Source organism: Podarcis bocagei (genome assembly GCF_964188305.1).
Source record: "Podarcis bocagei genome assembly, chromosome: 11".
Taxonomy (NCBI): Eukaryota; Metazoa; Chordata; class Lepidosauria; order Squamata; family Lacertidae; genus Podarcis; species Podarcis bocagei.
In genome coordinates, this window is record NC_138136.1 from 26,960,745 (window position 1) to 26,982,682 (window position 21,938).

The window sequence follows — 21,938 nt, forward strand, 5'->3', positions numbered from 1 at the left end:
GGATCGGAGAGAGGCACGCCATACCCGGCCTGGGCGCCTTGTGTAGGCCGCGGTGGGGCAATGGAAGGGCGGAGAGGGAGGGAGCCAGCCAGCTAGACGGGAGTTGGGAGCCGAGGCTCCGGCTTGAGGGAGGAAGGAAGGAAGGAAGGAAAGGGCCCGGCCCAGGCGGTTTTGCTCGGTTCTGTGTGGAAAGCGGGCGAGCTGAGGGGGAGAAACGCCGCTTTTGTTCAGCCGCTGTGCCTCAGGCCGGTCCGTTTGTCCGACCGCCTTCGCTTTCTCGCTCTCAGCCCCCGCCCTTCACCCCCATATAGAGGCTCGCAGGAGCCGACCGCGGTGCTGCTGCTGGTTGTCTTTTTTCCCCTCCTCCGGCTTCCCCCGCCATCTCCCTTTGTTTACCAGGCGGCCGAGGAGAGGCGGTTATGCAGGACGCAGCGAGGCTTTCGCAAGCGGGGCGAGGAGGGGAAAGGCGGGAGGACCGCGGCCGGCCTAAAAAAGAAGCGGCGGCAGTAATAGTGGGAAAGGCGCCCCGCGAGGAGCAGCAGGAGACACCCGCCGCGATAAGGGGGGAACCGGAGGGAGGGGAGAAAGCCCATTTGTTTTGGCACCCACTAAATCCACGAGGCCCGCTGCTCATTGGCTGACAGGCTGGCTATCAGGGACTCGGTGCGGTGCCTTCCTGCTGCTCTGATCAGTGGCCCCGCCTTTTGCTTGGGTTCCCTTAAATAAATATATATATATATATATAACTGGGTTGATTGAGACCAAGTGGATGATCTTTGCTGCTATGGTATTCCCTGTTAGCTTGTATGGTGCCCAAAGGACGCTGACTTTCTAAGTAGCTAGAAATTGCTCTTGTGCTGGTGGCAGTAAGAATTAGCAGCACAAGAGTAATTCCGGCTACTTAACAGAGCTGGCCTTAGTATAGGATTTTGAAAGGGGCAATGCCATAGAAATAATAGTTGGGATCTGTGATTTGTACATTCACTATGGGTCAGGAAAACAATTTTGTTATAAATCAGTCTTACCTATGTTTACTTGCAGTTTCAGTTCTCAAGTAAGCAGTCAGGAGACTGTAGTTTTAACGGGAGTGAGCAAGCTGCATTTTACTGGTGCTGCAAATTTATAAAATGGTTCATGTATGCATGTTGCTTACAACACAGTCCTATGTATGTTTACTCAGAAGTCAGATGAATTGTTATAATAGGACATGCTCTAGTGAGTTGGTTTAGGATTGCAGCTTTACTTTCAGAAGAAAAAAGTTCCAGCCTGCACCAGCACTACTCCCTTTCTTTCCCTTGGCACTGCCACTAATGGCACTGCTAATTAGATCAATGTCAGAATGCTTCAGAAAGGATCAAATTGGGTTTTCCTGTGTATGAAGTTACTTAGCCTCTGAAGAATAATACTGACCCTGCTGTATGAACTTACAGGGTAAAGATCACTGAGAGAATCCATTATGAGTGTTCACTGTCAAACTAGGACTGGATAGACTCAGGTTCAAATCCCCCACTCAGCCACAAAGCAACATTGGGCCGGTCACTATCTCATGGGTTTGGTGTAAATCGAAAATGGATGGGGGATGGGAATGCAGGGTTATAAATGTAACAAATAATTTAAGAATCTGATGAACTGCACATATCCAGCTAGTTTACTGCAGTATCCTCAAATAGATTACAGATTTGTAAACATTTCACATCTTTATTATTTGTGTATTCATTTTTTAGGGTAACTTGGGAAAAACAAATAACCGCTGAAGTTACATGTGAAATATCTGAAGAGCGAGGAAGACGACTCTCTTAAGTGGACATTTCATATCCAGCTTCCAAACTGGAAGAACTTTATTTATATTTTTATTTTGGTGAATATTTACAATGAATGGGCACAGTGATGAAGAAAGTGCAAGGAACAGTAGTGGAGAATCAAGGTATGTACTTAAAGATTTGTCTCTGGTAAGTCTTACATTTTTGTGAAAGTGAAGTCTTTACCATAATTAAATTGTTTATTTTGAAGTATCGGACCAAGCATTCTTATTTCAAATAAGGACTCTGGAAACTAATTGAATTTACTCAGAAATAAGAGTGTGCACAAGGCTCAGGACCCAATTCTAGTGAATCCATTAATGGTGTGCCTCAGGCAGTAATGGAATATGGTTAACTAACACTCAAATATGCATGTCTTTGCAACAACAGTATGCGTAATGGTTTAGATAGGGTGCTTAGCCCAGCCTGTCATATGTATCTGATTACACAGGACTAAGTGATCTCCATAGGATACATTTTGTGACCATATCTTAGACGGATTCCTGCTCCAGAATCATGTTCCTCACTTGCATTTCTCACTTTCTGTCTCAGTGGTACTTCATGTCCTCCTTGTGTTGTGTTTTAAGGGTGAGAGGAGGGAGTACCACCTCCATATTTGCATAGAACCAAGGAATGGTTTCATCTAGAGTGAGTGCTGGAACTGGAGTAGCTAATTCCTGCATTCCATACTTACCTGGTTAAATAAACTTGAATCCAATTCTATACCATCTTAAGATTTGAACCTTATTTCAGAGTAAACCCATGTGAAGTAGCACATAGTATCTTGGGACTTGTACCAGTGAGGGTTATGTTCATTCTCTAGTGTTGCAGGCAGTGTGCATTTGAATACTGGAAATCACAGGTGGGAAGGCTGCTGTTGTATTCAAATTCTCCTTGTGAGCTTCCCATAGGCATATGGTTGGCCACTGAGGACAGGCCTTTGGCCCAGTCCAGCGGAGTTCTTATATACACTTATATGCACTTGTGTGTTACCCAGCCTTGCAGATAAAGGATCCAATCCTATGCCATCTTATTTGCAAGTAAACACTGTTGAATGGAACTTAAGAATATATATATTGAATTGTACTATAGTGAATTGAATTGTATATATATCATGTAGTTTTCCTTGTATGTTCATATCTTACGTGCTATAGGGTGTCTTGAGCAGTGGTTCTCACAAGCTAGATATCAGAACACCCCCTAGCTGAGTAGCTAGCTGTAAAATTGGACTTGCCTCTGATAAGAAGGCCTGTCTTAGAAGGCCACTTAATGTGTCTCTTTTTGTTCTTTAAAGGATTCCAAAAAACAAATGGATAGGTTTGTTTGTTCATGTATGTTGAAAACACTACATGTTTATAAATTGGAAGCTTTAGAGAATGTAAGAGGAGCCCTGCTATAATCCAGCATCCTGATCACAGTGTGGCTATACAGTGGTACCTCAGGTTACAGACACTTCAGGTTACAGACTCCGCTAACCCAGAAATAGTACCTCGGGTTAAGAACTTGGCTTCAGGATGAGAACAGAAATTGTGCGGTGGCAGCGGGAGGCCCCATTAACTAAAGTAGTACCTCAGGTTAAGAACAGTTTCAGGTTAAGAACAGACTTCCGGAATGAATCAAGTTCTTAATCCGAGGTACCACTGTATGTAGTGAATTCTTCTGGAAAACCCACCAGTAGGACATGAAAGGAATAGTCCTCTCCCCACAACCCAGTAACTGCTATTCAGTAGCATAGCGCCTCTGAACCTGCATGCACTGCGTAGCGTATATTGATGGCATGCCTCTGAATACCAGTTGCTGGGGAACGCAAGCGAGAAGAATGCTGTTGTCCTCATATCTTGCTTGTGGGTTTCTCAGAAGCACGTGAGAACGTGATGCCAACTGCTGCTTATTCCTGTACGTCACAGCCATCTAATCCTCCTTTAAAGCCATCTCAGGTAGTGGCCACCACACTAAATTTCAGCAGTGAATTCTATAAATTGTGTTGTATGGAAGATGTAGTTTGTTTTCTCTCTCGAACCTACTACCACTCTGAACTTAAAATGTGAGGAACAGCTCAATTATTTTCATGGTTCTTGTAGATTAAAATTACAAGGTTTCCCTTTGTCCTAACACTCCCATGAATATTCTGTATTTGGTAATGTTTTCGTACAAAAATAATGTGACCCTCCATTTTTATTGTAGTATGGAAACTCAAGAGCAGCTGTCATTTGAGCCTTAGCTATTATGGCACAGACAGCTGTGTCACAAAGATGGTTAGATTTGTAGATAGGTGATCCCCATCAGTACTAGTTGTGGAAGCAGCTGTAGTTACTAGTGAGGTTTGGCATTGCCTGTTTCTGCAGCCTGGTGGAATGTGTAGCAGAAGCTACCCAGAATTGCTCCCGCTTTCCATCCCAGCCTTCATCTCCTGCAGACTGCAGATTAGTAGTTTGTCATTTCTCTTAATACATCTGGAAATATATTGGAGACTTGGAAGTAGTGCATGAGAGGCAGTATAATTGTGCTTATATGGATACAACTTGGGATGCAGATGAAGTTGCCCGATTATGTTCTGTTTTAAGAATTTTGATAGTTTGAGTATGCTTTTCTTTAAGTGTATTTGGTGGAATAATTCATATATTTTCCATATTAGTGGAATATAAAAGAGATTCCCAGGTCATGCTCATTGGCAGGCTAATATGAAACAAGATAAATTTGTAATCAAGCCATTCTTATCATTTATAAAGATGCTCTATATGTCTGAATAATCAAGTCTACCTGTCTACTTGCTGTTCTTAACAGCTTTGTTGCATTCGTGGGAAAGTTTTGGTCAGAAAGTTGTGGAATGCAATAGAGTGTCTTTGTGGCATCTGACTTCTCAGCTGTGGAAGTGCCCCTTCAAAACGCTCCCAAAATGTCTATTTCCCTCAGGGAACTACACTGAGTAAAATCACTTTAAGGCAGCCTGAGAAGGCTTTGTGATATTGCCATCCACTACCACTTCAGTCCCATGCTTTTGTATTCTTTCAGCTATTTGTATTCTACTGAGAAGGTGTATTAGATACCCAAGGATTAACTATAGCTATGTAAGACAGGAGGAAAGATGACATGGAGAGAGGTGGGCTAGGGTTAGTTAGCAGACAGAGGCCAGGAGGCTGAGGAAATGAGAGAGGAGGAGGCTGGAACAGTGTCTGTGGAGTGGTGGGGAAATTAGAAAAGCATGACGTACCGTATATGCTTGTAGGAGAAAATGAATGTAGGATGTATGTACTCAGGGATGAGGGAGGGGAAATGGGTTCTGACCAGGGGCATAGCATGGGGGAGGACTGCTGGAGTGATTGACCTGGGTGCATTTTTTCAGGGGAGGGGTGCTGCTGCTCACACCATCCTCCCCAAGCCAGCCCTGTGCTGCTTTGTGAGGCTGGGATCATTCCAGCCTCACAAAACAGCTCAGGGCTGGTGCTGCTCCAGTGGCAGCAAGGGCTGGGCTGGTGCGCAGTGAGCTCCTTTTGCCTCCTGCACCCGTCCCCCCAGCGCATGTGCGCCCCAGGCACTATTAAAGCATGCTCCGCGGCTAGTTCTGACTCTTGCTTACCACATTAAAATACATGTTCCCATCTGAATGTCTCTTCTGTCATGAATTTATAAGATGGTCCCTCTGTCTTAATCATCATTTGTGAAAGCAGGGCAATACCAACAACCTACCTTATGGGGTTTTCTTTTCTTTTTGAATAGTCTGATATGTATGTATGTATTTGAAACACTTTAGAGACTAAAGAACGAAATAAATGTGTGTGGTTATTATTAGCAGTTAGCATGATGATACTACTTTTCCCTGCTGGGTTTGCCACGCTGATCCTTAGAAGTATGCTTAATTAAAATAATGAAAAATTTTGAAATCTGGGTTTAGCATTTGATATCTCAATTTATTGTTTAGTAAATGATCTAATTATTTGATTAATCAAAGTAGCATATTGTAAATCTATATTCAAAAGAATAGAATTTCTTGATTGGTTGACAGCCCTAGTAATAAGTAAATGTGTCCTATCCGACAAATAGTTTGTTGGGGTAGAGCCTGTTTTATGTGTGGTGGTGCATATTCTCAAAACTGATTCTAGATTCTCAGTCTCCCCTGGAATCAACAGATTGCAGCCTACTGTCTCTAGTTCTTTTGTCTGACACAGTTTTAATTATAACTTACCGGTAATTTATAAATTATAAATCAGGGTGTTTTTCCCCCTATTGGTACACTGTCCTTTAGCCTCAACACTGCTATGATCCAAATGAGCTGTGACATCTGTAGTTACAAAACTGCTTTGAATTCAACCAATTTGATTTTTAGCGGAGCCTGGGAAGCACTGAGTACTTTTTTCAACTAATACATTGAACAGGCTTTATTGGTTTGGTAGTGCTTCAATTCTTTGCAAGGCAGAACAATAAAGCTAGGCTTCTAAGGTCAGTTTAAGGTCTTTAGTAGTCAAATCTGGTCACAGAGGTTATATTGTGGGAGGTAAAAATTCTTAACTTGTGAAAATTGGATAAATGTAAAATCTGTAGTAGAGATTATTTAAAAGTGCCAATACATGTACAGGAAATAGTTTTGAACTTAAAGTTCTTTTCTGAACTTAAAAGATTAACATGGCATAAGTTTTAGACTGAAAATAGTAAGTAGACTCTGTTGGTCTGCTTATTTAATGTGCATTTGATCCTGGTCCAATTGCACTGGGTACCAATTAGTTTCCAGGCCCAAATCAAAGTGCTGGTTTTTACCTATAAAGCCTTAAATGGCTCAGGACCACAATACTTCAAGGATTGCTTCTTTCCATATGAACCAGCTGGACCCTGAGATTATCTTGTGATGCCCTTCTTCGTGTGCCTCTTCCTTGAGAGGTCAGGAGGGTGGCAACACGAGAATGGGCCTTTTTTGTAGTGGTTTCCCCTCTGTGGAATGCTCTCCCCAGGGAAGTTTGCCTGGCACCTTCACCATACACCTTTAGGCGCCAGGCAAAAGTGTTCCTTTTTAACCAGGCCTTTGCCTGACCTGATCTACATCCTATACCCTTTTTAAAATGCTGGCTCTTTTAGGGGTTTTTTTTATTTGGTTGTTTGTATTTTGATTTTATGTATGTGATCCTCTATGTGAACCGCCCTGAGACCTTCAGGTATAGGGCGGTATAGAAATAAAATTAATAATAATAATTAGGGGGTCTGCTTTTATGAGCAAAATATTTTTTAACGTGAGGTTTTTGAGACTTAATTTTGTTGGTGCAGCTGTTAGTATGTAAAATCATTAGCTCTTTGCTTTCAGTGTAACACTGAAATGTATCATAACGTTGTAGATCCTACTATTTTCTGAAATGGTACCATTAGTTGTACGTACTTTGTATTCATTTGAGACAATGTTACTTTAAAACGTTTTTATTTTCAAAGGCCTGTTTTTCGATCAAGCTGTGTGTTCGTTTTTTTAAAAAAAATGATAATAACAATCTGCAGCAAATCTTGGCCTCACATATTCCTCCCTTTTCCATTTGCAAGGGGAGGAGATTGAAAGTTTCCATGTTAAATTGCACTTGTTCGGATTCTGTGAGTTCAGATTTGAGTTTGTTTGAACTAACAATTGGAATAAGCCAGTTTCCTGATTTTGGATATCACAGAAAACGTACGTACAGTGGTACCTCGGGTTACATACACTTCAGGTTACAGATGCTTCAGGTTACAGACTCTGCTAACCCAGAAATAGTACCTTGAGTTAAGAACTTTGCTTCAGGATGAGAACAGAAATCACGCGGTGGCAGCGGGAGGCCCCATTAGCTGAAGTGGTACCTCAGGTTAAGAACAGTTTCAGGTTAAGAACGGACCTCCAGAATGAATTAAGTTCTTAACCCGAGGTACCACTGTATTGAAAATAGTAGAACAAACTTGAATCAAAATTGCACATAATGCTTTAGAGACAATTGAGGAGCTCATGAGTTTTCATATTAAAGTTAAGGATTGGTTATTATGCTTGCTCCAACAAAGTCCATTCTTGGCTAATTTAAAATACTGTTACTGATAGTGTATGAAGTAAATATAGCAAGATACTTGTCTTGTTTGGATGATCATATCTCAAAGGATATATGAATGAGACCTGTTCCTCCCCATGCAGCTATTTCATGTTGCATGAGCAAATGAAAAGCCAGGAAGTTTCAGTTAACTATAGTTTCTCACTATATCCAAACTGGCCACAACAGGTTAATGGTTTCTAAATATGCGATGTTATGAAACTAACTTTAAACTGTGACTTTATATCTTGACTTTTTTAGAAGCCATAGTTTCCTAGTTCAGTAGTAAAACTGATTCTGAGAATTCCTGGTTTATTTCCCAACCTGTGAGAAAGAAAGAAAAAAATGTCTATGTGTTTTTTGTTACTAGGCCAAGATGTGATCATCTGAATGCAATCTTATACTCAAATATGAACACAATGATGTCTAATTAGTTTGTCTGAAACACTTACAAATTTAACTGATACTTACATAATTGCTTTTTATTAACTGATTAGTAGGTGAACAGGAAACTGAAAGCTGATAATGAAATGCAATGAGGGAGGGGGAAATGATATTTCAATCTGGAGGCACTTGTGTAGTATGGTCAAATTGATTAAATCAACACCTTAGCTAGCTTGGGAACAGATGAATAATAATGGATCCTAGCCAATATAGAAATTGTATATGACTAACATCAAGTTTTAATAGGGAAATTACATCCATCTAGTTAGAAAAAACATACTGAAATAATAGAAGTTGAGATGTAGCAAATAGTAATGAAGAGATTATTCTGCTACAGATGTGAAAGCTTAAAAAACACATAAAATAAAATCTTTGCATCAACGGACCTAGGGAGCTTATCAGTAGAATAGCCCCCTCCTTGACCTGAAGAAAATCATTGTTTCCAAGACTCAATGTTAATCAATTTAGTATTTGGAAATCATTGGAAATCATAAATGGAATAGTCTTATCTCAAGTACTCTGCAGACCACCTGATACTTATAAACATTACTAATGCAAGCTGTGGTGATGAGAGAGAGAGAGAGCGCACTCCTACTTTATTCAAACGACCATTTGGAGGACACCTCATTTCCATTGGATGTGTAGGTGTGATAACATTTATAATAACATAAAGAGAGCCCCTGCTGAAAATAGGCCACCATCCGATTTTCCACAGTGGCATACTAGATGTCCCTTGACAACAATGGCCTTCACCCTTTAATGTTCTCCACCAACAGGTATTCAGAGCCATAAGATCAATAGCTATTGTCACTTATAATTATTGATGGAGACCTTTCTGCAGTGCTATTTTCCCATTAAAAATAGTATAAATGGAAACAGGACCAAGTCAGAAAATTACTTAATGATGCTGAGCCAGAGTGGAGTACTAGAAGTTTGTTATTTCTCTTTCAAATTTACTGCATTCCTGGGAGTTTATGGCGTTCTACTGCTCGTCAGAGGAGGAAGGGAGGAACATTCATCTCTTTCAAGACAGGCAGAGTGTGGACACTGTCAACTGCTGTTTCAGTGACCATGTTTTCTGATGAGTACAGTTCTTGATGGTACTCTGCCCATTGCTTCATCTGCTTGTTGCAGCTTGTGATGATCTCTCCCAACTAGGTTTTCAGTGGTCCATTTTTCTTGACTGTTTGTACAAGGCTTTATTCATGCCTGCATCCATTTTGCAAGTGTTACAACTGACAGTAGCAAGTTGAATGCTCTGGCAGTAGTCATTGGCACATTGTCTGGCAATCCACTGGGCATCACTCCCTGCCTGTCTTAGTGCATCTTCTTGCAGGGTGTACACTTGTAGGTCATAAGAGCTCTCACTTTGCAAGCAATAACAGGCTCCATTTCCTTAATGTCAGCCTCAAACCAGTCGGAGATCTGTGTCTATCTCTCCGTTTGAAATATATCGACTATTAGTTGCCAAGCTCCACAACACAAGCCATTAGAAAAACTACATTTTAAATATATGAGTCTGAAGTTTAAAACACATTTTTGTCTGTCTGTTGGAGGAAGTTGCTTGTGTGCAAATGTAAGCAAAAGCATGCAACTGCACGTCCATAGCTCTAAAGCATGTGGCAAATTAACATTTGAGCAATTGTTACTTGGATGGGGAAACATTAACATTCCTGTGCCCAGCATGCAGTGTTCAGTTAACTAGCAACTAGATGTCTAAGGTCATTCCATTCTGTACTTTATCCTATGTTCTAAGTATGTGTGTTCAAAAAAAAAAAAAGCATATTCAAGGCTCCTTAATTCATTGACACTCCATTTGAGGGATTTATTGGGAGAACTCCAACTTGCAGATGCAGGCATTACTGCAAAGACTGATAATCAGCTGGTCATACTGTTGAAGCAGCAACATTTACTATCTAAGGCTAACACTTAAGGGGCTTTTAAATGAGGACTGCACACCTGAATCTGTTCTTCAACCTTCTTATAATATTTACTTTTAACTTAAAATTGCAGCCAGTCAGATGATGATTCTGGTTCAGCATCAGGTTCTGGATCTGGTTCAAGTTCTGGAAGCAGTAGCAATGGAAGTAGCAGCCAGTCGGGAAGCAGCGATTCAGACTCTGGTTCAGAGTCTGGCAGTCAATCAGAATCTGAGTCTGATACATCTAAGGAAAAGAAAGTCCAAGCTAAACCTCCAAAGGTTGATGGAGCTGAGGTAAGGTGGACTCTCTCCACAAATGAGAAGCTCTATTTAAATGGTTGTTGTATTAAGTGAGCATCTGCATAAATAGTGTAAATTAGAAAGTACTTTAGTAATATGAAACATTGGAAATGCTGATAAAAATATCAGATGGCAGCAGTGCCAAACTTTCACCTTTCTAAGAAATACTGCCTGGGTTATTTAGCAACGTGTGTTGTATCCACTGCTGCCATTCTACTTGTGGAACAGACTTGCGCTTGCACAACTTCACCCTCCTCTCCCATGCACCCTCAAAATCTGCTCCAGAGGATTGGAATACCCTCCAGAGCAGGTCTGGTGGGTGCAAGGATTCAAGAGGAAAGAGAAGTACCACATGTGGAACTCAGTTCATGCAGCAGTGAATACATTGGATGTTTCTGGCAACTCTTAAGTAGAAGTCTCTTTTAAGTTTAGAAGGAACTTACAAAATAATATATTAAAGAATCGTGTCTAATTTTTGCCACACAAAAGGCAACAGCATTATAGCCTTCTAGATGCAATTTTGACGATGGCATGATATCCTTAGCATATCAATATAACTGTAACCGTTTCAGTTGAATCAAGTCCCTAGGCCACCCCACCCAGTGGAAGAAATATATTTCAATTGTGTTCATTTGTTTCTTGATAACTTTTCTTGTATTTTGGATCTACCTGTTACTTGTAAAGTTTGTGGACTTTACTGAAGAATGTATTTTATTGCTTGTGTTTTATGTGACTACATAATTGTTTTTATTTGAATTCTGCTTTAGTTTTGGAAATCAAACCCAAGTATTCTGGCTGTACAGAGATCAGCAATGCTCAGGAAACAGCAGCAGCAGTCAAAAGCAGCATCCTCAAACAGTGGCTCAGAAGAGGTGAATAGTTAGCTAGTATTTTAAATATAAATGTAAACACAGATCTTTACTAGCCAATGCCAGTATTTTAAAAGAAAAATTGGAGTCAAAGTATCCTTTAAGTAAAGTACCTTTCAAATCATTGACTTGTATACTACTGTAGATGCCAACTGTTACCTTTCTTGGGGCCAGCACAGTATCTTTAAGACTGTATGTCATACTTGCTTTCAGTATTCACAAGATTATAATATATGTAGTTGAATTCCCTTGTAAAAGAAAAAAGGTGTCGAGTTCAAATGGGCTGGAGGACCAATTCAGGGGCTAATTTGACAAGCAGCTTTAATGAGGCAACCAGTAGTTGGACTGAGGATCAACTTTTCAAATGTCCCTTGCCATCCAAACTTAATGTGCCATCCTTCCTCATCTTACCTGCAAAATTTCCTGCAACTTCAGTGTTGAAATGGAATAGCAGTGTTAAGAGAATGACTGTTTGTTTACTTCCTTATGGACCTTATATTTTGTTTTTCTATGCAGGACTCATCAAGTAGTGAAGATTCTGCCGATGACTCATCCAGTGAAATCAAGAGGAAGAAACATAAAGAGTAGGAAATTAAGTATTACATAGCTTGATGTAGTGTTTTAAATTTATCTGATTAGTAGAGCACATGACGTTGTCAATGTTATTTTATCTCAGTGGTTGCTTAGTATCCAGTGAATAAACTACTTGCTTATCTGTATACTTGTATGGCTATCCATATAGTGACACGTTAGGATTTGCATATTTAAGATCTTTGCATGGAAATATTCTCATTTTAGAAACAGACAACTGCAACAGTATTAGGAGTTTAATTGCCCAGAACATATTTCTTTCCAAGAGGTTAAAGCCCCTTAAGCATCATCTGGTGAATGTTTTCTGTGCAACTGGCCAACCAAAATGTTTGCTTTCTATCACCCCATCATTCTCTCACTGAGGCAGATCAGGTCTCTGACATCACACAGTTTTATATATACTCATAAAATGCCTCAAAAGCATGTTACTAGCTCAGGAAAATTCCATGCCCCTTCCCTCCTGAGCTTGATACTGAAAGGAGAGAGAGTAGTCATCTCTGCAATCCCACTGCAGTTCTGAAGCTTTCAGAAGTGCATCTGATGTTGAAGGAGCTCTAAGTGTCCTTTTGAATTTGGAATTTGCCCCTGCCCCTTCTCCCACTGTCCTTTCTACTGAGCTTAACCTTAGAAATTATCCACCCCAAGGAATTGTCCTTTGGATTATCCAAAGTTGTGCTTTACTTCTAAGGGGCTCCGAGTGCCTCCAAAAAGCAGTACACTACAATTATAAGGATGGTCCCCTACCTCCAGCTACAGAATTAGAAGGAAGGCTGAGGCTCATCAGGGTTGGGGAGAATTTGGATCATGGCCAGTGCTGCTAACATATTTGTGGACCACAGCAGGTCTCATTAAGGTTCATATATTCAGTTCATATTTGGGTTTTTTAAGTAGCCTCTTGCTTCACTGAGATTTGCTTCATTGAAAAGTTTTTCCTAGAATTTTCATATTGCTTTGTTTATTTAATATATGAAGGTTTGAGTATTGATGGCAGTGAGAAAAAGTCATTAATGTGGAAAATCTATATAGTTAGCATTTCATTCTAATGAATCTGGAATTATTCCAGATAGTTCTCCTATTGTGTGAAAGCTGTAGAGACAGAATTTTTAAAGAAAGTGGCAAATAACTACTTACCGAAATATTCACAAATTCCTGTAAATCATTAACTATTCATTTTAGTCGTGCAAAGTTAAAGGTTTAACCCTTTTCCTGTTAAAGATTTAACCTTCCATCTACATTAAATTTTCTGCTAATTTCACTTGTTCAACATTGTTGTTTTCAAAATGTGTCAGGATAGTGGCTCACTCCCTTTAAATTTTTTTACTAAAAACTTGATTTTGTAAGATTATTCTTACTTCTGTTGATCTACATTTAGGTATATAAATGTTCTTTTTGTAATTTTAATTTATGTAGTGAAGACTGGCAAATGTCTGGGTCAGGATCTGTCTCTGGAACTGCTTCAGATTCTGATTTGGAAGAAAGCAGAGATAAAAGTAGTTGTGAAGAGAGCGAATCTGACTATGAGCCAAAAAACAAAGTCAAGAGCAGGAAGCCTCCAAGCAGGTATGTGAAAAATATTTTAGATTGTAAAGTGTCCCCCTTGTTTGGATAAAAAAAATGTGAATATCCTCCCTACATGTTGCCATCTAGGAGTCCAGTAAGTAGATGAGGTAGTCTTTGTACACTGGGATGCAGAAGAAAGAAAAGTTGTCTTCTTGCTGAGGGGGCATCTCCCATTTTCTCCATATATCTACTATTTTTCTTGCCTCCATTGCAGAATGATCTGCTACCTAGTTTAGACTGCTTTAGGCCAAAGCTTCTCTTGGTTTGCGAGCTAGAAAGAAAGAAGGTAGAAGTCTTTTTGAACACTGAACCTACTTGGGCTGAGTTTGTGTCTTGCAATTTTTGTGTTTCAAGGACAGGTGGAGTCTATTTTACAGCTGCCTGTCTTCCTCCTTTATTGAAGATAGTTAAGAAAAATTATGATGATTATGGTAATTATTAGGGTGGTGGTTTATTACCCACTGTTCATCCTAAAGTCCCAAGGTGGGTTACAGTGCTACAAACAAACAATTTAAAACAACTTTTAAGAACAATTTATTAAATTAAAAACAACTTAAAACTTTAAAAACAAGGTGCGTCCTTAAAACATACTAATGGGAGATGCTTCCTAGTTCAGCCGTCAGCTTAGTTTTTCTTCTAAAGAACTTGCTTTCTATTCTATAGAGATATCGCCCTGTGCCTGGATCATTTTCAGGTGAGACAGAAGGAGAAGGCACATATAAGCTAGTTCTCTATTTTACAGTGTTCAAATGCATTCCTAGGTCCTGTCAATATTATATTTTATTCCTTTTGATTGACCGGAGTGGCAGCAACCAGAGTACAGAAAGCATTGGGCTCTGGCAAAGTCAACTGATTAGAATGTGGTGACAAAGGCTTTAGAAACTAATATGTTGCTCGCAATGGCCGTTCTTATTTGGATAGTGTGCAATTGGGCCCGTTGAATCCTTTGTCCATGTGCTTTGTTTTGCTTTTGGAGAATGTGATGACTTTTTATTTCCTAGCGAGGCCAGGTCCAGTTAAGGCTCTTCTGTGAGAAGCTTGCAACCTCAGGCATGTTAATTCATGCTGATGTGCTTCAATGTGGCAAGAGAAGCCACAATGCTTCTTTAGGGTGGAGCCTAGAAGCCTGACCTAGAACCCAGCTGCTAAAAGAAACCGGACCTGTTCAAGAAGAACCATCTGATAATAGAAAGATGGGAGAAGTGGTTGTTGGGAGCTCTTGCCCCACCCCCAAAGAGAAAACCTTCAACCATGTGTTTTCTCCACTTGGAGCATAAAAGTAATAAAACCCAGCAGATTAACTGTGTGGGAAGCTGGCTGTCGAGAGAAAGCATTTTAGATGTTTCCCTGTTGTGGCTGTCGCTGTACTTCAGAATCCATCCACAGTAAATGCTATGCCAGCAATGTCTGCGGATTAAAAACAAAACAACCAAGGTTATAATGTGTCTTAATGCCCCAAAGGGCTACTCTTTTCACAACCTTGGCCCTTGCCTTCTGATGTGTTCAAATTCCATTGGCATGGTATAAGAAACTGGCTAGACTCAACTCCTTAATGGTGTTGGGACGGTTGGGTATTTTATTTGAATAGACAAACATTTAGTATAATAAAAATGTTTTTAAAATGTCAAAAAAAAAGAAAAGAAATCTGATAAGCAGATTCAGAGATTTACTACAGGAAGTTAATAAAAATTGGTGCTCCGGCACAACCTACAGGGTTCTGAGCATCTTTGCCTGCCATTTATTCTAGGGCTTTTACTGATGAGTGTTATGAAAGTCTGTTTTTCTTTTATTTTTCTTCAAATGTTTAAGAATAAAGCAAAAAAGTGGAAAGAAAAGTGGGGGGCAGAAGAAAAGGCAGCTTGACTCATCAGATGATGATGATGACGACGACGATTATGATAAAAGAGGATCTCGCCGCCAGGCAACAGTAAATGTTAGTTATAAAGAAGCTGAAGAAGCGAAGACAGATTCAGATGATCTGCTGGAAGTCTGTGGAGAGGATGTTCCACAACCTGAAGAAGATGAATTTGAGACAATTGAAAAATTCATGGATAGCCGCATTGGAAGAAAAGGAGGTAATATTGACTTATATTTGTAAAACTTCTCAAGCTGATGAATAATGTTTCAAATTATTTCTATTGGGTGAAATATATGAGAAGTACATGTTGTGAATGGTACAGTAACTAATACTTTAACAATCTTGTTAATAAAACTGTTAGGGTTTTTTGTATGTATTACAAAATATTTTGGTTATATATGTTGTTTCAGTGCTGTCCTATTTTTCACTTTCTTTGCTGTAGTTTTGCTGTATATGTTGGTGTCAACACATACTTTTAGCATTAATATAGTTTGTATTGAACTTTTAAATAGCACAGCAATGTACCAGCATTCTAGTACAACTTCATGGAGTGATTATAGATGCTTCTGTCATCTAAAACCAATCTAAGAATGTTTGCTGTGCTATCTAAAGCCATTTAGTATTGCAGTTGATGCTGTTGTCATGCTCTTTTTCAGCAACTGGTGCTACAACCACTATCTATGCAGTTGAAGCTGATGGAGATCCAAATGCAGGATTTGATAAAGCAACAGAACCTGGTGACGTGCAGTACTTGATTAAATGGAAAGGCTGGTCTCACATCCATAACACTTGGGAAACGGAAGAAACCCTGAAACAGCAGAATGTTAGAGGAATGAAGAAACTGGACAACTATAAGAAAAAGGATCAAGAAACAAAACGGTGGCAAGTATTGTTTATTGTAAAAGTATAATACAAGCACATATTGTATAGTATTGAAGTATTCATTTGGCACATGTCTTTATTCATGCATGAACATAATTCGCAGAATGCTGAATAAGGCAGATGTAATTTATTCATAATGTTTTTTTTAAAAAATTGAAGTACTATAGTACTGTTGATCTGCAGATTTAAGGTTCAGCATTATGCAGGATTCTTAATGGTTACTGTGTGCTGTATCCAGTTGTGGCTTTGTGCCAGCAGAAATGCTTCCACTACAACAAGGTGAGGTACCCTATTTTCACCAATCCCTCTTCTCAATTGCAGCCCTTTAAGCCATATTACAGGGATAACCAGTGTGGTGCCCTCCAGCTGTTTTGGACTACAGCTCATATCCTGGGCCATTCTAGCAGCGGTGATGGGTGTTGTAGTCCACAGCACTTGGAGACCACTCCATACTGTTCCAGAAGAACCAATAGCCTTTTGGTAGGATGGAGGGGCTACATTGGGTAAGAAAGAATTAGTGAAAATATGGATTCCAATATATTTCTTCGACTCAAAACACCAATAGTAGTTACTGACTTGTCAGGGTTGCCAACAGGATTCATTGGATGTAGTTCATTGAATGCAGACTGAGCCCTCTGCATCTCCACACACACACACACACACACACACACACACACACACACACACCGCCCAATCTATTGGCAAGAACCTCTTATGTACATATATCAACTGAACCTCATTTATGTTGTGGGACTGTTGCAAAAATAAAAAGAGGAAGAGGAGAATAATAGAATGTTGCCTCCAGGTTGTGCTTTCTAACTTTATAGATTTCCAGTTTACTTACCTTCTAATCAGTCTTCCTGTACTTCTGTTGAAAGTTAGAAGAATAGTAAACTATACATTCTACAGGGTTATAATGAATACGCTGTGTAATTTCATTCCAGGTTAAAAAATGCTTCTCCAGAGGATGTGGAATATTATAACTGCCAGCAAGAACTCACAGATGATTTGCACAAACAGTATCAAATAGTAGAAAGAATAATTGGTAAGTGACAGATTTTGCAACTAGAAATAATGCATGCATTTAAGTTTTTCTGTGTTCATGTAGTTGGAAACTACATGTACTTTATAAACTGTTTTAAAGACTTTCAATGTACATGTCAGTGTCCCTACAGCTATATCCATAAGTTGTTCATCTATTCATGAGTTGTTCAGCATAGTGCCTTATTTGAGCCTAATTATGTGTCAGTGTTAAATTTCATTTTAAACATATATTTCCCACAGCTCATTCAAATCAGAAGTCAGCAGCAGGTTATCCAGACTATTATTGTAAATGGCAGGGTCTCCCTTACTCAGAATGCAGCTGGGAAGATGGTGCTCTCATTGCAAAAAAATTCCAGTCACGCATTGACGAGTATTTTAGCAGAAATCAATCCAAGACAACTCCTTTTAAGGACTGTAAGGTGGGTACCTTAGTGTTTCTTTTAACAATGTCTCCTTCAGTTGAAGTAATATCCGGTGTCAGGCTATACCACTGCCATTTTGCAAATGGCAGCTCAATTCAAAAAGAAGAAACCTGCGTAGAATACTATTGATTAGGAATAAGGGATTAAGCCTAACGTTCTTCCCGACATCTTGTTTTCTGTGTCAGAGAATTATTTTGTTTAGAGAGGCATTTGACTGAATGATGCCAGGCATAGCTTTACCACTTCATCTGCTGTATGTGAAATCTAATCCAAAAAGAAGAAGTATAAGCTTTAATGGTTTCAACTATTTAAGAACTACTTTTTTAAGCATGATGCTCAGGGTGGAAGTTGGTCCTTGGCTGTAATAGATTCAGTTTTTCACTTGCATAACAATTGTTTTAATTTTCTATACTTGAATTGGAAGAATAAGTGATATTCTCACCACTCCTCTTTGTCAGGTTTTAAAGCAGAGGCCAAGGTTTGTGGCCCTAAAGAAACAACCATCTTACATTGGAGGGCATGAAAGTTTAGAGCTAAGAGATTATCAGTTAAATGGACTGAACTGGTTAGCTCACTCTTGGTGCAAGTAAGTACATTATAAAATGTTGCAATTATATGTATATATTTTACAAGCTTAACAGGAGCACAGTCATACACATTTGCCACTTAATAAATATATCTCTGTGTGTGGTAGTTATGTTTAATGGATTGTACAAAAATAGTTATTTATATCCCATTCTTATTTTCATGCAGACTTTTTTTTAAAAAAAGCATGATCATCAAAAATTGAAAGCTAGTTAAAATCTGAAGATAGGACTTAAACTTACATGATTCAGTTTTTATTGTTTGATATGTGTGTTTAAATGAGCGGTGTCTGTTGATTCTGTGTGTACCCTGAATTACAAGTTGAATGGAAAAAAATTGGGGAAGGTTCTCAGATCCTAGGTCAGATTGTGCCATTAACAAAGCATTTCTGTCCTGTCAGTGACTACCTAAGCTTCTGAATCGCTTTGCTGCACCCGTAGTCCGATGGTACAGATGCCCATGACCTAACCCCACCAGTGACATATGCTGAGGGGGATATTTCCATGCACTAGACTTTCCTGAGAGTCTGGCCTTTTTTGCCAACCTTTCGCACTATGCAGTGATGAAATTTTGCTATCCTGGGGAAAATAGAGGCTATATCCCCAAAATTCATTGTGGGAAGGAACAGAAGCCCCTCTCAAAATCCTTGGGGTAACAGGGTCTTTGCTAGGCTCTGAAATGTCCTCCTCCAGTCTTTCCTGGGGAACTATTGTCTTTTTCCCACTGCCCCCCCCCCGGATGAGTCCTCTTGTACCCACTGCAAAATGGTGAAATCTGCTCTTGTGGGAGAAATACTGCAACTGTCATTCTGAAATTTGCCATGTTTTATATACCTCACTTTACAGGAGCAACAGTTGCATTCTTGCAGATGAAATGGGCTTGGGCAAAACAATACAAACTATCTCCTTTCTGAATTATTTGTTTCATGAACACCAGTTATATGGACCTTTCTTGCTGGTAGTACCACTTTCCACTTTGACATCTTGGCAAAGAGAAATCGAGATATGGGCTCCCCAGATGAATGCTGTAGTTTATCTGGGGGATATTACTAGCAGAAATGTGGTAAGTGATCAAATTCTACAGTGTCACTGTATTCTTAGTAGATCCAAAATTAGTGCTTATACAGAGATGGCATTGGAAAGATTAAAATTAACCAAATTTCACATTTATTTTAAAGAGTTGCTTGTTTTTGATAATATTTAATATTTTTGTAAGTAAAATAAAGTGTGTATTCTCCAATATTTTGATACTTGGTTGAATTACAGAGAAATATTAGCCTTTCATTTTTGCCAAATACATTGCTGCTATCTAGGAAATGGCAGAGACTCTCTTCCATTGTCTGCTAAGACAAAGGGAGGCCAACTAACCAAAAAGCAGTATTCATTCAAGCTTCAATTTACTGAACTCACATAGTTAAAATGTAATAATTGATTACTTTCATTAGAGAGGTATTTACGGATAATAGCTTTATTCAGTAATGGAATGGACTGTAAAATATGAAACTATAGGTCTTAGCATGTTATATTTGAAATTTACATTATGCTTATCAGTTCTTTTGAATCTACTACAAATGCAACTGAAAATAATACTTCCATTCATTTTGATTTAATCTTCTTTGTTACCCTTGAACTAAGCAATATTTTAACAGTCTTTTAATTTACAAATTTTCTTAATAAAATTCACTGACTGCTTTTTGCTGATTGTTAAAATAAACTTCCTCATAGTTGATCAAGAAGTAAAGTGTTATACTGATCAAGCATTAAGCACATTTAACTCCGGTACTCAATGAGCTTTAATTCTTTCTTGGGAACAAGATAATAGTTTGAGCTACTTTGAAGTCAATCTCTCTCTCACCTCACAGAGTGTTTGTTGTGAGGGAGGAAGGGAAAGGAGATTATTAGCCGCTTTGAGACTCCTGAAGGGGAGTGAAAGGCGGGATATCAAATCCAAACTACTACTCCTCCTCCTCCTTCTTCTTCTTCTTCATGGCAGAATGCAGGATTCAGATTGACAAGTTATTCACAAAGTAATTTATTTGCAGGGGGTGAAATGCTTTCCTGCCTCTAAAGAGAAAGAAGTGTTTGGAGCAAAAGGGAGGGGGAGAGAGAAGGAAGGAAAGCTAGGAAACAAAAAAGAACTGCAGAATAACAGTTCCATCTTTCAGTTCCTCATTTGTACAGTAAAACAGGGCAGGTGTGTGGTGGGGCAGATGACCACTCTGAGGAACAAACCATTCAGGCAAGAACATGATTAACTGTTACTCTTTATCCCTCTTTCTTCCGGGGTAAGATATATTTAGCCAGGTAGCAGTAGTGACTATAGCCGTGCCAGAAACAATCCTGTTCCACAGAACTTCTCCTGTCTGTCACTATCATGATTGAGCCTTCAGGCAGTACTCACCTAGACTCAGAAGGACCTGTTTATAGGATCTCCCAACTCACCAGATACCCATTTTCGAACCAATGAAATGTTTTCATGTGTCTCCCTACAGATCCCCATCACGCCATAGGACCCAACTCTCCTAAAGGCCCAATAGCATAATCTGGATTAGATGTTACTGTCCGAAGAGAAGGGTGTGGTGGGAATTGCAGTTGCAGTAGTGTAGCAACTTCAGGTATCAGAGGATAAAGGGTTTTCCAAGACCCTGCTAAGTACCGTATTTTTCGCCCTATAAGACACACTTTTTCCCCTCCAAAAATGAAGGGGAAATGTGGGTGCGTCTTATGGGGCGAATGCAGGCTTTCGCTGAAGCCTGGAGAGCGAGAACGGTAGGTGCGCACCGACCCCTCTCGCTCTCCAGGCTTCGCGGACCTCTCCTCAAGCAGCGGGAACGTTCCCGCTGCTTGGGGAGAGTTGCCGGCATCCCGAAGCCTGCGCGCGCCCATCTCAGCGCGTCCAGGCTTCGCGGACCTCTCCCCAAGCAGCGGGAACGTTCCCGCTGCTTGGGGAGAGTTGCCGGCATCCCGAAGCCTGCGCGCGCTGATCTCAGCGCGTCCAGGCTTCGCGGATCTCTCCTCAAGCAGCGGGAGCCACCGCTGGGCTCCCACGGCTTGCAGAGAGCTGCCTGTTTGGGGGCTGGGGTCGGGGGAAGCTCGGGCTGCCCCAGCCCCGCGCCTGGGGGAAAATAATTTTTTCCCTTTATTTCCCCCCCAAAAAACTAGGTGCATCTTATGGGATGGTGCGTCCTATAGGGCGAAAAATACAGTATCTCAGTGTGCTTTCTAATCAGTGGCACTACCCTCCTGTCCTGCTTTGTAAGTGGGCAGTCATTTATAGCCTTTGCAATCTGAGAGATGACAGCTTCAGATCAGTTGATCCTGGAAAATGTCAGAGAACAGTGCATAATAGAGTGATGATACTAATCTAGAAATTGGTTTGTGCCCAGTACATGATTGAAAAGCCTTCTCAGGCACTTGTTCAAAATCAGTCATATCTTCTTCAGTTTCAAGCTTTAGAAATGGTTCCAGCCCATGAGGCATTGGGCATATTTTTTTACCATGCTGGAAATCAGTAGGAGGAAACGAGCCATTCTGTCTCTGAAGTACTTCAGCAAATTGCTGGAGAAAAGGTGCTCCAAGTTGTGGATGCTGAAGTTCACAGCAGCACAACCAAGATATTTCCTTGCTTTGTAGATACAACA

At 40.0% G+C, this 21,938-nt stretch overlaps 1 protein-coding gene across 2 annotated transcripts in view; it reads left to right on the forward strand.

Annotated features, from left to right (window-relative positions):
- The window catches only part of CHD1 (chromodomain helicase DNA binding protein 1), a 51,511-nt gene that overhangs the window by 524 nt on the left and 29,049 nt on the right, over window positions 1-21,938 (forward strand). For both annotated transcript variants that reach the window (XM_081212314.1, XM_081212315.1), the window contains exons 2-12: window positions 1,725-1,924; window positions 10,280-10,481; window positions 11,255-11,359; window positions 11,873-11,940; window positions 13,358-13,507; window positions 15,317-15,582; window positions 16,022-16,247; window positions 17,192-17,292; window positions 17,532-17,710; window positions 18,172-18,299; window positions 19,144-19,360. In XM_081212314.1, the coding sequence (XP_081068440.1) occupies window positions 1,872-1,924; window positions 10,280-10,481; window positions 11,255-11,359; window positions 11,873-11,940; window positions 13,358-13,507; window positions 15,317-15,582; window positions 16,022-16,247; window positions 17,192-17,292; window positions 17,532-17,710; window positions 18,172-18,299; window positions 19,144-19,360 (1,695 nt within the window). In that variant the 5' untranslated portion in view covers window positions 1,725-1,871. The remainder of the gene's footprint in view (window positions 1-1,724; window positions 1,925-10,279; window positions 10,482-11,254; window positions 11,360-11,872; window positions 11,941-13,357; window positions 13,508-15,316; window positions 15,583-16,021; window positions 16,248-17,191; window positions 17,293-17,531; window positions 17,711-18,171; window positions 18,300-19,143; window positions 19,361-21,938) is intronic.